This window comes from Phyllobates terribilis, unplaced genomic scaffold (genome assembly GCF_046119375.1).
Source record: "Phyllobates terribilis strain yellow unplaced genomic scaffold, ASM4611937v1 Scaffold_12__6_contigs__length_324123572, whole genome shotgun sequence".
In the NCBI taxonomy this organism is placed as follows: domain Eukaryota; kingdom Metazoa; phylum Chordata; class Amphibia; order Anura; family Dendrobatidae; genus Phyllobates; species Phyllobates terribilis.
Window position 1 is genome coordinate 219026210 of NW_027362772.1, and position 14550 is coordinate 219040759.

Below are 14550 nucleotides of genomic sequence, written 5' to 3' on the forward strand. Positions count from 1 at the left end.
CCCCAGTATGGCCGCACAGTGTGTCTGTCCTGGCTGTGAGCTGCCCCTGTACTCTGCTCCCCAGTATGGCCGCACAGTGTGTCTGTCCTGGCTGTGAGCTGCCCCTGCACTCTGCTCCCCAGTATGGCCGCACAGTGTGTCTGTCCTGGCTGTGAGCTGCCCCTGTACTCTGCTCCCCAGTATGGCCGCACAGTGTGTCTGTCCTGGCTGTGAGCTGCCCCTGCACTCTGCTCACCAGTATGGCCGCACAGTGTGTCTGTCCTGGCAGTGAGCTGCCCCTGCACTCTGCTCACCAGTATGGCCGCACAGTGTGTCTGTCCTGGCTGTGAGCTGCCCCTGCACTCTGCTCCCCAGTATGGCCGCACAGTGCGTCTGTCCTGGCTGTGAGCTGTCCTTGCACTCTGCTCCCCAGTATGGCCGCACAGTGCGTCTGTCCTGGCTGTGAGCTGCCCCTGCACTGTGCTCCCCAGTATGGCCGCACAGTGCGTCTGTCCTGGCTGTGAGCTGCCCCTGCACTCTGCTCCCCAGTATGGCTGCACAGTGTGTCTGTCCTGGCTGTGAGCTGCCCCTGTACTCTGCTCCCCAGTATGGCCGCACAGTGTGTCTGTCCTGGCTGTGAGCTGCCCCTGTACTCTGCTCCCCAGTATGGCCGCACAGTGTGTCTGTCCTGGCTGTGAGCTGCCCCTGTACTCTGCTCCCCAGTATGGCCGCACAGTGTGTCTGTCCTGGCTGTGAGCTGCCCCTGTACTCTGCTCCCCAGTATGGCCGCACAGTGTGTCTGTCCTGGTTGTGAGCTGCCCCTGCACTCTGCTCCCCAGTATGGCCGCACAGTGTGTCTGTCCTGGCTGTGAGCTGCCCCTGCACTCTGCTCCCCAGTATGGCTGCACAGTGTGTCTGTCCTGGCTGTGAGCTGCCCCTGTACTCTGCTCCCCAGTATGGCCGCACAGTGTGTCTGTCCTGGCTGTGAGCTGCCCCTGTACTCTGCTCCCCAGTATGGCCGCACAGTGTGTCTGTCCTGGTTGTGAGCTGCCCCTGTACTCTGCTCCCCAGTATGGCCGCACAGTGTGTCTGTCCTGGCTGTGAGCTGCCCCTGTACTCTGCTCTCCAGTATGGCCGCACAGTGCGTCTGTCCTGGCAGTGAGCTGCCCCTGCACTCTGCTCCCCAGTATGGCCGCACAGTGTGTCTGTCCTGGCTGTGAGCTGCCCCTGTACTCTGCTCCCCAGTATGGCCGCACAGTGTGTCTGTCCTGGCAGTGAGCTGCCCCTGTACTCTGCTCCCCAGTATGGCCGCACAGTGTGTCTGTCCTGGCAGTGAGCTGCCCCAGCACTCTGCTCCCCAGTATGGCTGCACAGTGTGTCTGTCCTGGCTGTGAGCTGCTCCTGCACTCTGCTCCCCAGTATGGCCGTGCAGTGAGCTGCCCCTGCACTCTGCTCCCCAGTATGGCCGCTCAGTGTGTCTGTCCTGGCTGTGAGCTGCCCCTGCACTCTGCTCCCCAGTATGGCCGCACAGTGTGTCTGTCCTGGCTGTGAGCTGCCCCTGTACTCTGCTCCCCAGTATGGCCGCACAGTGTGTCTGTCTTGGCTGTGAGCTGCCCCTGCACTCTGCTCCCCAGTATGGCCGCACAGTGTGTCTGTCCTGGCTGTGAGCTGCCCCTGTACTCTGCTCCCCAGTATGGCTGCACAGTGTGTCTGTCCTGGCTGTGAGCTGCCCCTGCACTCTGCTCCCCAGTATGGCCGCACAGTGTGTCTGTCCTGGCTGTGAGCTGCCCCTGTACTCTGCTCCCCAGTATGGCCGCACAGTGTGTCTGTCCTGGCTGTGAGCTGCCCCTGCACTCTGCTCCCCAGTATGGCCGCACAGTGTGTCTGTCCTGGCTGTGAGCTGCCCCTGTACTCTGCTCCCCAGTATGGCCGCACAGTGTGTCTGTCCTGGCTGTGAGCTGCCCCTGCACTCTGCTCCCCAGTATGGCCGCACAGTGTGTCTGTCCTGGCTGTGAGCTGCTCCTGCACTCTGCTCCCCAGTATGGCCGTGCAGTGAGCTGCCCCTGCACTCTGCTCCCCAGTATGGCCGCACAGTGTGTCTGTCCTGGCTGTGAGCTGCCCCTGCACTCTGCTCCCCAGTATGGCCGCACAGTGTGTCTGTCCTGGCTGTGAGCTGCCCCTGCACTCTGCTCCCCAGTATGGCCGCACAGTGCGGCTGTCCTGGCTGTGAGCTGTCCTTGCACTCTGCTCCCCAGTATGGCCGCACAGTGCGTCTGTCCTGGTTGTGAGCTGTCCCTGCACTGTGCTCCCCAGTATGGCCTCACAGTGCGTCTGTCCTGGCTGTGAGCTGCCCCTGCACTCTGCTCCCCAGTATGGCTGCACAGTGCGTCTGTCCTGGCTGTGAGCTGCCCCTGTACTCTGCTCCCCAGTATGGCCGCACAGTGTGTCTGTCCTGGCTGTGAGCTGCCCCTGTACTCTGCTCCCCAGTATGGCTGCACAGTGTGTCTGTCCTGGCTGTGAGCTGCCCCTGCACTCTGCTCCCCATTATGGCCGCACAGTGTGTCTGTCCTGGCTGTGAGCTGCCCCTGTACTCTGCTCCCCAGTATGGCTGCACAGTGTGTCTGTCCTGGCTGTGAGCTGCCCCTGTACTCTGCTCCCCAGTATGGCCGCACAGTGTGTCTGTCCTGGCAGTGAGCTGCCCCTGTACTCTGCTCCCCAGTATGGCCGCACAGTGCGTCTCTCCTGGCTGTGAGCTGCCCCTGTACTCTGCTCCCCAGTATGGCCGCACAGTGCGTCTGTCCTGGCAGTGAGCTGCCCCTGTACTCTGCTCCCCAGTATGGCCGCACAGTGCGTCTGTCCTGGCTGTGAGCTGCCCCTGCACTCTGCTCCCCAGTATGGCCGCACAGTGTGTCTGTCCTGGCTGTGAGCTGCCCCTGTACTCTGCTCCCCAGTATGGCCGCACAGTGTGTCTGTCCTGGCTGTGAGCTGCCCCTGCACTCTGCTCCCCAGTATGGCCGCACAGTGTGTCTGTCCTGGCTGTGAGCTGCCCCTGTACTCTGCTCCCCAGTATGGCCGCACAGTGTGTCTGTCCTGGCTGTGAGCTGCCCCTGTACTCTGCTCCCCAGTATGGCCGCACAGTGTGTCTGTCCTGGCTGTGAGCTGCCCCTGCACTCTGCTCCCCAGTATGGCCGCACAGTGTGTCTGTCCTGGCTGTGAGCTGCCCCTGTACTCTGCTCCCCAGTATGGCCGCACAGTGTGTCTGTCCTGGCTGTGAGCTGCCCCTGCACTCTGCTCCCCAGTATGGCCGCACAGTGTGTCTGTCCTGGCTGTGAGCTGCCCCTGTACTCTGCTCCCCAGTATGGCCGCACAGTGTGTCTGTCCTGGCTGTGAGCTGCCCCTGCACTCTGCTCACCAGTATGGCCGCACAGTGTGTCTGTCCTGGCAGTGAGCTGCCCCTGCACTCTGCTCCCCAGTATGGCCGCACAGTGTGTCTGTCCTGGCTGTGAGCTGCCCCTGCACTCTGCTCCCCAGTATGGCCGCACAGTGCGTCTGTCCTGGCTGTGAGCTGTCCTTGCACTCTGCTCCCCAGTATGGCCACACAGTGCGTCTGTCCTGGCTGTGAGCTGCCCCTGCACTGTGCTCCCCAGTATGGCCGCACAGTGCGTCTGTCCTGGCTGTGAGCTGCCCCTGCACTCTGCTCCCCAGTATGGCTGCACAGTGTGTCTGTCCTGGCTGTGAGCTGCCCCTGTACTCTGCTCCCCAGTATGGCCGCACAGTGTGTCTGTCCTGGCTGTGAGCTGCCCCTGTACTCTGCTCCCCAGTATGGCCGCACAGTGTGTCTGTCCTGGCTGTGAGCTGCCCCTGTACTCTGCTCCCCAGTATGGCCGCACAGTGTGTCTGTCCTGGCTGTGAGCTGCCCCTGTACTCTGCTCCCTAGTATGGCCGCACAGTGTGTCTGTCCTGGTTGTGAGCTGCCCCTGCACTCTGCTCCCCAGTATGGCCGCACAGTGTGTCTGTCCTGGCTGTGAGCTGCCCCTGCACTCTGCTCCCCAGTATGGCTGCACAGTGTGTCTGTCCTGGCTGTGAGCTGCCCCTGCACTCTGCTCCCCAGTATGGCCGCACAGTGTGTCTGTCCTGGCTGTGAGCTGCCCCTGTACTCTGCTCCCCAGTATGGCCGCACAGTGTGTCTGTCCTGGTTGTGAGCTGCCCCTGTACTCTGCTCCCCAGTATGGCCGCACAGTGTGTCTGTCCTGGCTGTGAGCTGCCCCTGTACTCTGCTCTCCAGTATGGCCGCACAGTGCGTCTGTCCTGGCAGTGAGCTGCCCCTGCACTCTGCTCCCCAGTATGGCCGCACAGTGCGTCTGTCCTGGCTGTGAGCTGCCCCTGTACTCTGCTCCCCAGTATGGCCGCACAGTGTGTCTGTCCTGGCAGTGAGCTGCCCCTGTACTCTGCTCCCCAGTATGGCCGCACAGTGTGTCTGTCCTGGCAGTGAGCTGCCCCAGCACTCTGCTCCCCAGTATGGCTGCACAGTGTGTCTGTCCTGGCTGTGAGCTGCTCCTGCACTCTGCTCCCCAGTATGGCCGTGCAGTGAGCTGCCCCTGCACTCTGCTCCCCAGTATGGCCGCTCAGTGTGTCTGTCCTGGCTGTGAGCTGCCCCTGCACTCTGCTCCCCAGTATGGCCGCACAGTGTGTCTGTCCTGGCTGTGAGCTGCCCCTGTACTCTGCTCCCCAGTATGGCCGCACAGTGTGTCTGTCCTGGCTGTGAGCTGCCCCTGCACTCTGCTCCCCAGTATGGCCGCACAGTGTGTCTGTCCTGGCTGTGAGCTGCCCCTGCACTCTGCTCCCCAGTATGGCCGCACAGTGTGTCTGTCCTGGCTGTGAGCTGCCCCTGTACTCTGCTCCCCAGTATGGCTGCACAGTGTGTCTGTCCTGGCTGTGAGCTGCCCCTGCACTCTGCTCCCCAGTATGGCCGCACAGTGTGTCTGTCCTGGCTGTGAGCTGCCCCTGTACTCTGCTCCCCAGTATGGCCGCACAGTGTGTCTGTCCTGGCTGTGAGCTGCCCCTGCACTCTGCTCCCCAGTATGGCCGCACAGTGTGTCTGTCCTGGCTGTGAGCTGCCCCTGTACTCTGCTCCCCAGTATGGCCGCACAGTGTGTCTGTCCTGGCTGTGAGCTGCCCCTGCACTCTGCTCCCCAGTATGGCCGCACAGTGTGTCTGTCCTGGCTGTGAGCTGCTCCTGCACTCTGCTCCCCAGTATGGCCGTGCAGTGAGCTGCCCCTGCACTCTGCTCCCCAGTATGGCCGCACAGTGTGTCTGTCCTGGCTGTGAGCTGCCCCTGCACTCTGCTCCCCAGTATGGCCGCACAGTGTGTCTGTCCTGGCTGTGAGCTGCCCCTGCACTCTGCTCCCCAGTATGGCCGCACAGTGTGTCTGTCCTGGCTGTGAGCTGCCCCTGCACTCTGCTCCCCATTATGGCCGCACAGTGTGTCTGTCCTGGCTGTGAGCTGCCCCTGTACTCTGCTCCCCAGTATGGCTGCACAGTGTGTCTGTCCTGGCTGTGAGCTGCCCCTGTACTCTGCTCCCCAGTATGGCCGCACAGTGTGTCTGTCCTGGCTGTGAGCTGCCCCTGTACTCTGCTCCCCAGTATGGCCGCACAGTGCGTCTGTCCTGGCTGTGAGCTTCCCCTGTACTCTGCTCCCCAGTATGGCCGCACAGTGTGTCTGTCCTGGCTGTGAGCTGCCCCTGTACTCTGCTCCCCAGTATGGCCGCACAGTGTGTCTGTCCTGGCAGTGAGCTGCCCCTGTACTCTGCTCCCCAGTATGGCCGCACAGTGTGTCTGTCCTGGCAGTGAGCTGCCCCAGCACTCTGCTCCCCAGTATGGCTGCACAGTGTGTCTGTCCTGGCTGTGAGCTGCTCCTGCACTCTGCTCCCCAGTATGGCCGCACAGTGCGGCTGTCCTGGCTGTGAGCTGTCCTTGCACTCTGCTCCCCAGTATGGCCGCACAGTGCGTCTGTCCTGGCTGTGAGCTGCCCCTGCACTGTGCTCCCCAGTATGGCCGCACAGTGCGTCTGTCCTGGCTGTGAGCTGCCCCTGCACTCTGCTCCCCAGTATGGCTGCACAGTGTGTCTGTCCTGGCTGTGAGCTGCCCCTGTACTCTGCTCCCCAGTATGGCCGCACAGTGTGTCTGTCCTGGCTGTGAGCTGCCCCTGTACTCTGCTCCCCAGTATGGCTGCACAGTGTGTCTGTCCTGGCTGTGAGCTGCCCCTGCACTCTGCTCCCCAGTATGGCCGCACAGTGTGTCTGTCCTGGCTGTGAGCTGCCCCTGTACTCTGCTCCCCAGTATGGCTGCACAGTGTGTCTGTCCTGGCTGTGAGCTGCCCCTGTACTCTGCTCCCCAGTATGGCCGCACAGTGTGTCTGTCCTGGCTGTGAGCTGCCCCTGTACTCTGCTCCCCAGTATGGCCGCACAGTGCGTCTGTCCTGGCTGTGAGCTGCCTCTGTACTCTGCTCCCCAGTATGGCCGCACAGTGTGTCTGTCCTGGCTGTGAGCTGTCCCTGTACTCTGCTCCCCAGTATGGCTGCACAGTGTGTCTGTCCTGGCAGTGAGCTGCCCCTGTACTCTGCTCCCCAGTATGGCCGCACAGTGCGTCTGTCCTGGCTGTGAGCTGCCCCTGCACTCTGCTCCCCAGTATGGCTGCACAGTGTGTCTGTCCTGGCTGTGAGCTGCCCCTGTACTCTGCTCCTCAGTATGGCCGCACAGTGTGTCTGTCCTGGCTGTGAGCTGCCCCTGTACTCTGCTCCCCAGTATGGCTGCACAGTGTGTCTGTCCTGGCTGTGAGCTGCCCCTGCACTCTGCTCCCCAGTATGGCCGCACAGTGTGTCTGTCCTGGCTGTGAGCTGCCCCTGTACTCTGCTCCCCAGTATGGCTGCACAGTGTGTCTGTCCTGGCTGTGAGCTGCCCCTGTACTCTGCTCCCCAGTATGGCCGCACAGTGTGTCTGTCCTGGCTGTGAGCTGCCCCTGTACTCTGCTCCCCAGTATGGCCGCACAGTGCGTCTGTCCTGGCTGTGAGCTGCCTCTGTACTCTGCTCCCCAGTATGGCCGCACAGTGTGTCTGTCCTGGCTGTGAGCTGTCCCTGTACTCTGCTCCCTAGTATGGCTGCACAGTGTGTCTGTCCTGGCAGTGAGCTGCCCCTGTACTCTGCTCCCCAGTATGGCCGCACAGTGCGTCTGTCCTGGCTGTGAGCTGCCTCTGTACTCTGCTCCCCAGTATGGCCGCACAGTGTGTCTGTCCTGGCTGTGAGCTGTCCCTGTACTCTGCTCCCCAGTATGGCTGCACAGTGTGTCTGTCCTGGCAGTGAGCTGCCCCTGTACTCTGCTCCCCAGTATGGCCGCACAGTGCGTCTGTCCTGGCTGTGAGCTGCCCCTGCACTCTGCTCCACAGTATGTCCGCGCAGTGAGCTGCCCCTGCACTCTGCTCCCCAGTATGGCCGCACAGTGTGTCTGTCCTGGCAGTGAGCTGCCCCTGCACTCTTCTCCCCAGTATGGCTGCACAGTGTGTCTGTCCTGGCTGTGAGCTGCTCCTGCACTCTGCTCCCCAGTATGGCCGTGCAGTGAGCTGCCCCTGCACTCTGCTCCCCAGTATGGCCGCACAGTGTGTCTGTCCTGGCTGTGAGCTGCCCCTGTACTCTGCTCCCCAGTATGGCCGCACAGTGTGTCTGTCCTGGCTGTGAGCTGCCTCTGTACTCTGCTCCCCAGTATGGCCGCACAGTGTGTCTGTCCTGGCTCTGAGCTGCCCCTGCACTCTGCTCCCCAGTATGTCCGCGCAGTGAGCTGCCCCTGCACTCTGCTCCCCAGTATGGCCGCACAGTGTGTCTGTCCTGGCAGTGAGCTGCCCCTGCACTCTGCTCCCCAGTATGGCTGCACAGTGTGTCTGTCCTGGCTGTGAGCTGCTTCTGCACTCTGCTCCCCAGTATGGCCGTGCAGTGAGCTGCCCCTGCACTCTGCTCCCCAGTATGGCCGCACAGTGTGTCTGTCCTGGCTGTGAGCTGCCCCTGTACTCTGCTCCCCAGTATGGCCGCACAGTGCGTCTGTCCTGGCTGTGAGCTGCCCCTGCACTCTGCTCCCCAGTATGGCTGCACAGTGTGTCTGTCCTGGCTGTGAGCTGCCCCTGTACTCTGCTCCTCAGTATGGCCGCACAGTGTGTCTGTCCTGGCTGTGAGCTGCCCCTGTACTCTGCTCCCCAGTATGGCTGCACAGTGTGTCTGTCCTGGCTGTGAGCTGCCCCTGCACTCTGCTCCCCAGTATGGCCGCACAGTGTGTCTGTCCTGGCTGTGAGCTGCCCCTGTACTCTGCTCCCCAGTATGGCTGCACAGTGTGTCTGTCCTGGCTGTGAGCTGCCCCTGTACTCTGCTCCCCAGTATGGCCGCACAGTGTGTCTGTCCTGGCTGTGAGCTGCCCCTGTACTCTGCTCCCCAGTATGGCCGCACAGTGCGTCTGTCCTGGCTGTGAGCTGCCTCTGTACTCTGCTCCCCAGTATGGCCGCACAGTGTGTCTGTCCTGGCTGTGAGCTGTCCCTGTACTCTGCTCCCTAGTATGGCTGCACAGTGTGTCTGTCCTGGCAGTGAGCTGCCCCTGTACTCTGCTCCCCAGTATGGCCGCACAGTGCGTCTGTCCTGGCTGTGAGCTGCCTCTGTACTCTGCTCCCCAGTATGGCCGCACAGTGTGTCTGTCCTGGCTGTGAGCTGTCCCTGTACTCTGCTCCCCAGTATGGCTGCACAGTGTGTCTGTCCTGGCAGTGAGCTGCCCCTGTACTCTGCTCCCCAGTATGGCCGCACAGTGCGTCTGTCCTGGCTGTGAGCTGCCCCTGCACTCTGCTCCACAGTATGTCCGCGCAGTGAGCTGCCCCTGCACTCTGCTCCCCAGTATGGCCGCACAGTGTGTCTGTCCTGGCAGTGAGCTGCCCCTGCACTCTTCTCCCCAGTATGGCTGCACAGTGTGTCTGTCCTGGCTGTGAGCTGCTCCTGCACTCTGCTCCCCAGTATGGCCGTGCAGTGAGCTGCCCCTGCACTCTGCTCCCCAGTATGGCCGCACAGTGTGTCTGTCCTGGCTGTGAGCTGCCCCTGTACTCTGCTCCCCAGTATGGCCGCACAGTGTGTCTGTCCTGGCTGTGAGCTGCCTCTGTACTCTGCTCCCCAGTATGGCCGCACAGTGTGTCTGTCCTGGCTCTGAGCTGCCCCTGCACTCTGCTCCCCAGTATGTCCGCGCAGTGAGCTGCCCCTGCACTCTGCTCCCCAGTATGGCCGCACAGTGTGTCTGTCCTGGCAGTGAGCTGCCCCTGCACTCTGCTCCCCAGTATGGCTGCACAGTGTGTCTGTCCTGGCTGTGAGCTGCTTCTGCACTCTGCTCCCCAGTATGGCCGTGCAGTGAGCTGCCCCTGCACTCTGCTCCCCAGTATGGCCGCACAGTGTGTCTGTCCTGGCTGTGAGCTGCCCCTGTACTCTGCTCCCCAGTATGGCAGCACAGTGTGTCTGTCCTGGCTGTGAGCTGCCCCTGTACTCTGCTCCCCAGTATGGCCGCACAGTGTGACTGTCCTGGCTGTGAGCTGCCCCTGTACTCTTCTCCCCAGTATGGCCGTACAGTGTGTCTGTCCTGGCTGTGAGCTGCGCCTGTACTCTGCTCCCCAGTATGGCCGCACAGTGTGTCTGTCCTGGCTGTGAGCTGCCCCTGTACTCTGCTCCCCAGTATGGCCGCACAGTGTGACTGTCCTGGCTGTGAGCTGCCCCTGTACTCTGCTCCCCAGTATGGCCGCACAGTGTGTCTGTCCTGGCTGTGAGCTGCCCCTGTACTCTGCTCCCCAGTATGGCCGCACAGTGTGTCTGTCCTGGCTGTGAGCTGCCTCTGTACTCTGCTCCCCAGTATGGCCGCACAGTGCGTCTGTCCTGGCTGTGAGCTGCCCCTGCACTCTGCTCCCCAGTATGGCCGCACAGTGTGTCTGTCCTGGCTGTGAGCTGCCCCTGTACTCTGCTCCCCAGTATGGCCGCACAGTGTGTCTGTCCTGACTGTGGGCTGCCCCTGTACTCTGCTCCCCAGTATGGCCGCACAGTGTGTCTGTCCTGACTGTGGGCTGCCCCTGTACTCTGCTCCCCAGTATGGCCGCACAGTGTGTCTGTCCTGGCTGTGAGCTGCCCCTGTACTCTGCTCCCCAGTATGGCCGCACAGTGTGTCTGTCCTGGCTGTGAGCTGCCCCTGTACTCTGCTCCCCAGTATGGCCGCACAGTGTGTCTGTCCTGGCTGTGAGCTGCCCCTGTACTCTGCTCCCCAGTATGGCCGCACAGTGTGTCTGTCCTGGCTGTGAGCTGCCCCTGTACTCTGCTCCCCAGTATGGCCGCACAGTGTGTCTGTCCTGACTGTGGGCTGCCCCTGTACTCTGCTCCCCAGTATGGCCGCACAGTGTGTCTGTCCTGGCTGTGAGCTGCCCCTGTACTCTGCTCCCCAGTATGGCTGCACAGTGTGTCTGTCCTGGCTGTGAGCTGCCCCTGCACTCTGCTCCCCAGTATGGCCGCACAGTGTGTCTGTCCTGGCTGTGAGCTGCCCCTGTACTCTGCTCCCCAGTATGGCCGCACAGTGTGTCTGTCCTGGCTGTGAGCTGCCCCTGTACTCTGCTCCCCAGTATGGCCGCACAGTGTGTCTGTCCTGGCTGTGAGCTGCCCCTGTACTCTGCTCCCCAGTATGGCCGCACAGTGCGTCTGTCCTCGCTGTGAGCTGTCCCTGTACTCTGCTCCCCAGTATGGCTGCACAGTGTGTCTGTCCTGGCTGTGAGCTGCCCCTGTACTCTGCTCCCCAGTATGGCTGCACAGTGTGTCTGTCCTGGCTGTGAGCTGCCCCTGCACTCTGCTCCCCAGTATGGCCGCACAGTGTGTCTGTCCTGGCTGTGAGCTGCCCCTGTACTCTGCTCCCCAGTATGGCCGCACAGTGTGTCTGTCCTGGCAGTGAGCTGCCCCTGTACTCTGCTCCCCAGTATGGCTGCACAGTGTGTCTGTCCTGGCTGTGAGCTGCCCCTGCACTCTGCTCCCCTGTATGGCCGCACAGTGTTCCGCACAGAGCTGTGTTACCCTGCAGGCCATATACTGTGCCGTGCGTTGACGTTCTGTCTTTCTTGTAGGTGGCTGCTGCTCGGAAAATGATTAAAGGTGCCATCGTGGAGAAGTATCACCCCCAGGAGCATGATCAGACGTTCTGGTGTCACTGCTGCGGGGAGGAAGTGAGGAAGCACACGAGTGACGGCAGCCTGACCGTGCTGTTCGGAGGGATGCTGGAGCACCTGTGGAGGTAAGGTAGCAGTATGGGTAACACGGTGTCCTTCCTGCAGGCGTGTGCTCGGAGGGTCTCCCCTACATATAGGATAGGTGAGAACTTCCCGATTACTGGGGTCTGTCCACAGTGGCTTCACTGACCCTGAGCACTGTGAATGGAGTGAGGTCGCTCATGTGCCCTGCTGCCCCATACATTGTTATGGGAGTGCTGGAGACTGCACACTGTGATTGGCCATCTCTAGCATTCCCATACAGAATGAATTGAGTTGCCGTTTCCATGATTGACCACCGCTCTGGTCTCATGAGGTTCTTTGTCGGTGGGGGCCATAGTAGTCAGACCCCCAGCAATCGGGAAATTATCGCTTATCGTAGGGGTTGGGAATTGCTTTCAAACTCGAGGATCGCACTTTAAGATTGACTTCTTTCGTGGAAGATGATTTGCATGTTGTTTAGTCAGTAATGTTTTTTTCTTCTTGCAAACCTTCAGTTGTTTGCCACCATTCAGAAAATTGTAACTGATAGTTATAGATAATCTGCTGCGTGTTCATTCATTTTCAGGCTGGATTCACATACGCTTGTGTCATGGTCTGAGCACGGACCATGATGGGGGGGACCTCTGATCACCGACCTCTAGACTTATAGGTGTGTAGGAGACCAGCAGCCAACCTACCTTGTGGTCCGTGCTCAGACCCTGACACGAGGATGTGTGAATCCAGCCTTAGCTAATAAATCACGTTGACAAGTGACCACTGCAGCCAGTCATTTAGCGATTCCTGCATTTGGACAGATTTATAACATAATATTTGTAATATATTTCTTTCTCTAAAAGGTCCATTTACACCCTAAGATTGTTGGGAAGGAGTATTCCTAGGAGAGCTTGCTTCACAGAGATTTTACACTGTAAACAGGCTGCCGATCACCTGGTGAACAAGCAAAACGCTCATTCGTTGTGTCAATTGATCTTTGATTTCACGAAAGTTAATTTTTTTCGGTAACAAAGCATCCCATATAAACAGGACCTGTGTGCACGGAGTGATCTATTACAGATCGTTCCATGATGCCTAAGAAGGTGAAGAACATTATTACTCATCCATAGTCCTTTAATGCTGCAAATTTATCCATTTGATTTATCTGATGTTCAATCTGCTGAGTTGAAACTTCCCTTTAATTTGTGTTTAACTCCGGATCATTGTGTAAAAGTTACTTATTTCCTTCACAGGCCAGAACACGTCAGAGCAGTGCACAAATACTGGTGGACGCATCAGGGGGAGGTGAAGCTGAAGGCGCAGTTTATTCTTACAGGAGATCAATATGAACGGTGAGGGCTTCCTACTGTTTCCTGAAACTAATAATTACATCAATGACACTACATAACTTTATTTCTAGTATGTAGAACCTATAGAGTTAATCTGTGACCCTGTGTGCTAAGTGTCAGATCTGCACCTGCCTGTGATAAGACCATAGCGTCTATATCCCCTGTAATAATACAAGGGCTAGATAAATGGAGCGATCACATAGGTATACACCACCACTACACATAATAGAATAAATAATGGCCTTTATTACTAATTTGCTAAAAATAAAGAATACAAATCCTGAAACCCAGTGACCGATTATAACAACATGTCTCCTCTCGTATTCAATGTAGCACTGTATTATCTCTTACAGCAGGTCGGCTCCTATAGACTGGAGTCCCATCATACAATTGATCCTATCCAATATCAATAAAGTTATACACATACCATATTAAGGCAAAATGATAAATTATTGCTAGCAATCAGTCTTCTTATGAACATTGTATCCTGGAGATGCCTGTCCCTGATGTCTGCTACTATAGTGCATGCTAAATACTGGTATACCGGTTATGTAGCGTGGTTCACCCTCTTGAAGGGCAAAAATAAATTTGTTAAGAGTCACTAAGAATTAGCAGTTTTAGGGTCTTTAGGTTCCCTTTAAGTAACGTTATCATAGCAAAGTACCTGAAATGATTGTTTCCATAGCTTTCTATTATAAGTCCATGTCTTGTAATCAATCTGCAAATTCTTATGGGAATGAGCTGACAAGTGCAGGGGCTTGGTCTGTAGTTACAGATCTCTGGCCTCTCTCCCTCTTTCCCCTGCCAGTGATTCACTCTTCTCTGCACCCGCTCCCCAGTCATTATCTCACTCAGGTGCTGTCATTCCCAGGGCGGCACATGCTCAGTAACATTCTGATGGAGCTGTAAGAGCCGGACTATTCATCTGCACATGTGCTGCTCACAGCGGTGATGGTGCGTGCACCAGATCTCAGGTGGGGGAGCTGGTCACAGAGGCCTGGGCATTGTTGCTCAATAATGGGGATAAAAGTGCCTCCACCTGGTGATCAGCGCGGGTACCTCTTTAAGGTCTGTGTAATGCAAGATGGCTTACCTTCTTTTTTCTGTCCATAGGTTCAAGTCATCGGTCACCAAAGCCTTGGAAAGCTATGAGGAGACAGAAGACACTCTCATAAAGCAGGTAATGAAGAAGCGGAGTGACTCCTTCCTGTTCACTACTGGAACTTCAATAAGACTTGGTGTTTAAAATTATTTTCCTGTTTTGTTTTTTTCTGCTTCTACAATTTTTAGTTCTCAAAGGAATTATACATTACAATGAGAAACCGGCAAACCTCTTTCACAGAAATGTGTCTTGTTAAAGGGCAAAACCAAAGTCCCCTATGTGTTTCAGCATAGAATTTCATGCATTAGGTCTTGCTTGTTGTCTCACATTGGGGTCCTTGCAAATAACAGATGATTATGCAGGCTCCTATCACACACTTGTAATGAAGGCTTCTCTTGACATTAGTTTGTGTAGGAGGATATAAAGGGGGTAATCACACTTTCTTCCAGAAATGGTCATGGCTCTGCCTACCCGTATAATGCTGTACTGAGACACCATGGGACTGGTAGCACAGATCAAGCGAGGCGGAAGAGGAGGCAGAACTGTAGGGGAGCGGGTACGGTATAGATAAGTACACAGTCAGGTGTGAGGGGATAATGTATATAATATATTTTTGTAGCTGGAGGTGTAAGGATGTGAAACTTGTATTCTCCTGCATTGTTACAGTCAAATATTCTAACAAATAAAAACCTCTTCAAACTCCTGTTTTCATTTTTTTTTTCCTTCAGATGGCTAGTGAGATCCGGGAGGCTGAACAGTCCCGGATTGACGTGCTGATGACGGCCCTAGAGGTTTGTTTCAAGAGAGACAAAGAACAGTATCCATATCATACAAGATCTAGT

General features: G+C 57.9%; 1 protein-coding gene across 2 annotated transcripts in view; it reads left to right on the plus strand.

Annotated features, from left to right (window-relative positions):
* The window catches only part of CENATAC (centrosomal AT-AC splicing factor), a 68090-nt gene that overhangs the window by 45573 nt on the left and 7967 nt on the right, over positions 1–14550 (plus strand). For both annotated transcript variants that reach the window (XM_073656671.1, XM_073656672.1), the window contains exons 2-5: positions 11141–11307; positions 12511–12609; positions 13720–13786; positions 14437–14499. In XM_073656671.1, coding sequence (XP_073512772.1) covers positions 11141–11307; positions 12511–12609; positions 13720–13786; positions 14437–14499 — 396 coding nt within the window. The remainder of the gene's footprint in view (positions 1–11140; positions 11308–12510; positions 12610–13719; positions 13787–14436; positions 14500–14550) is intronic.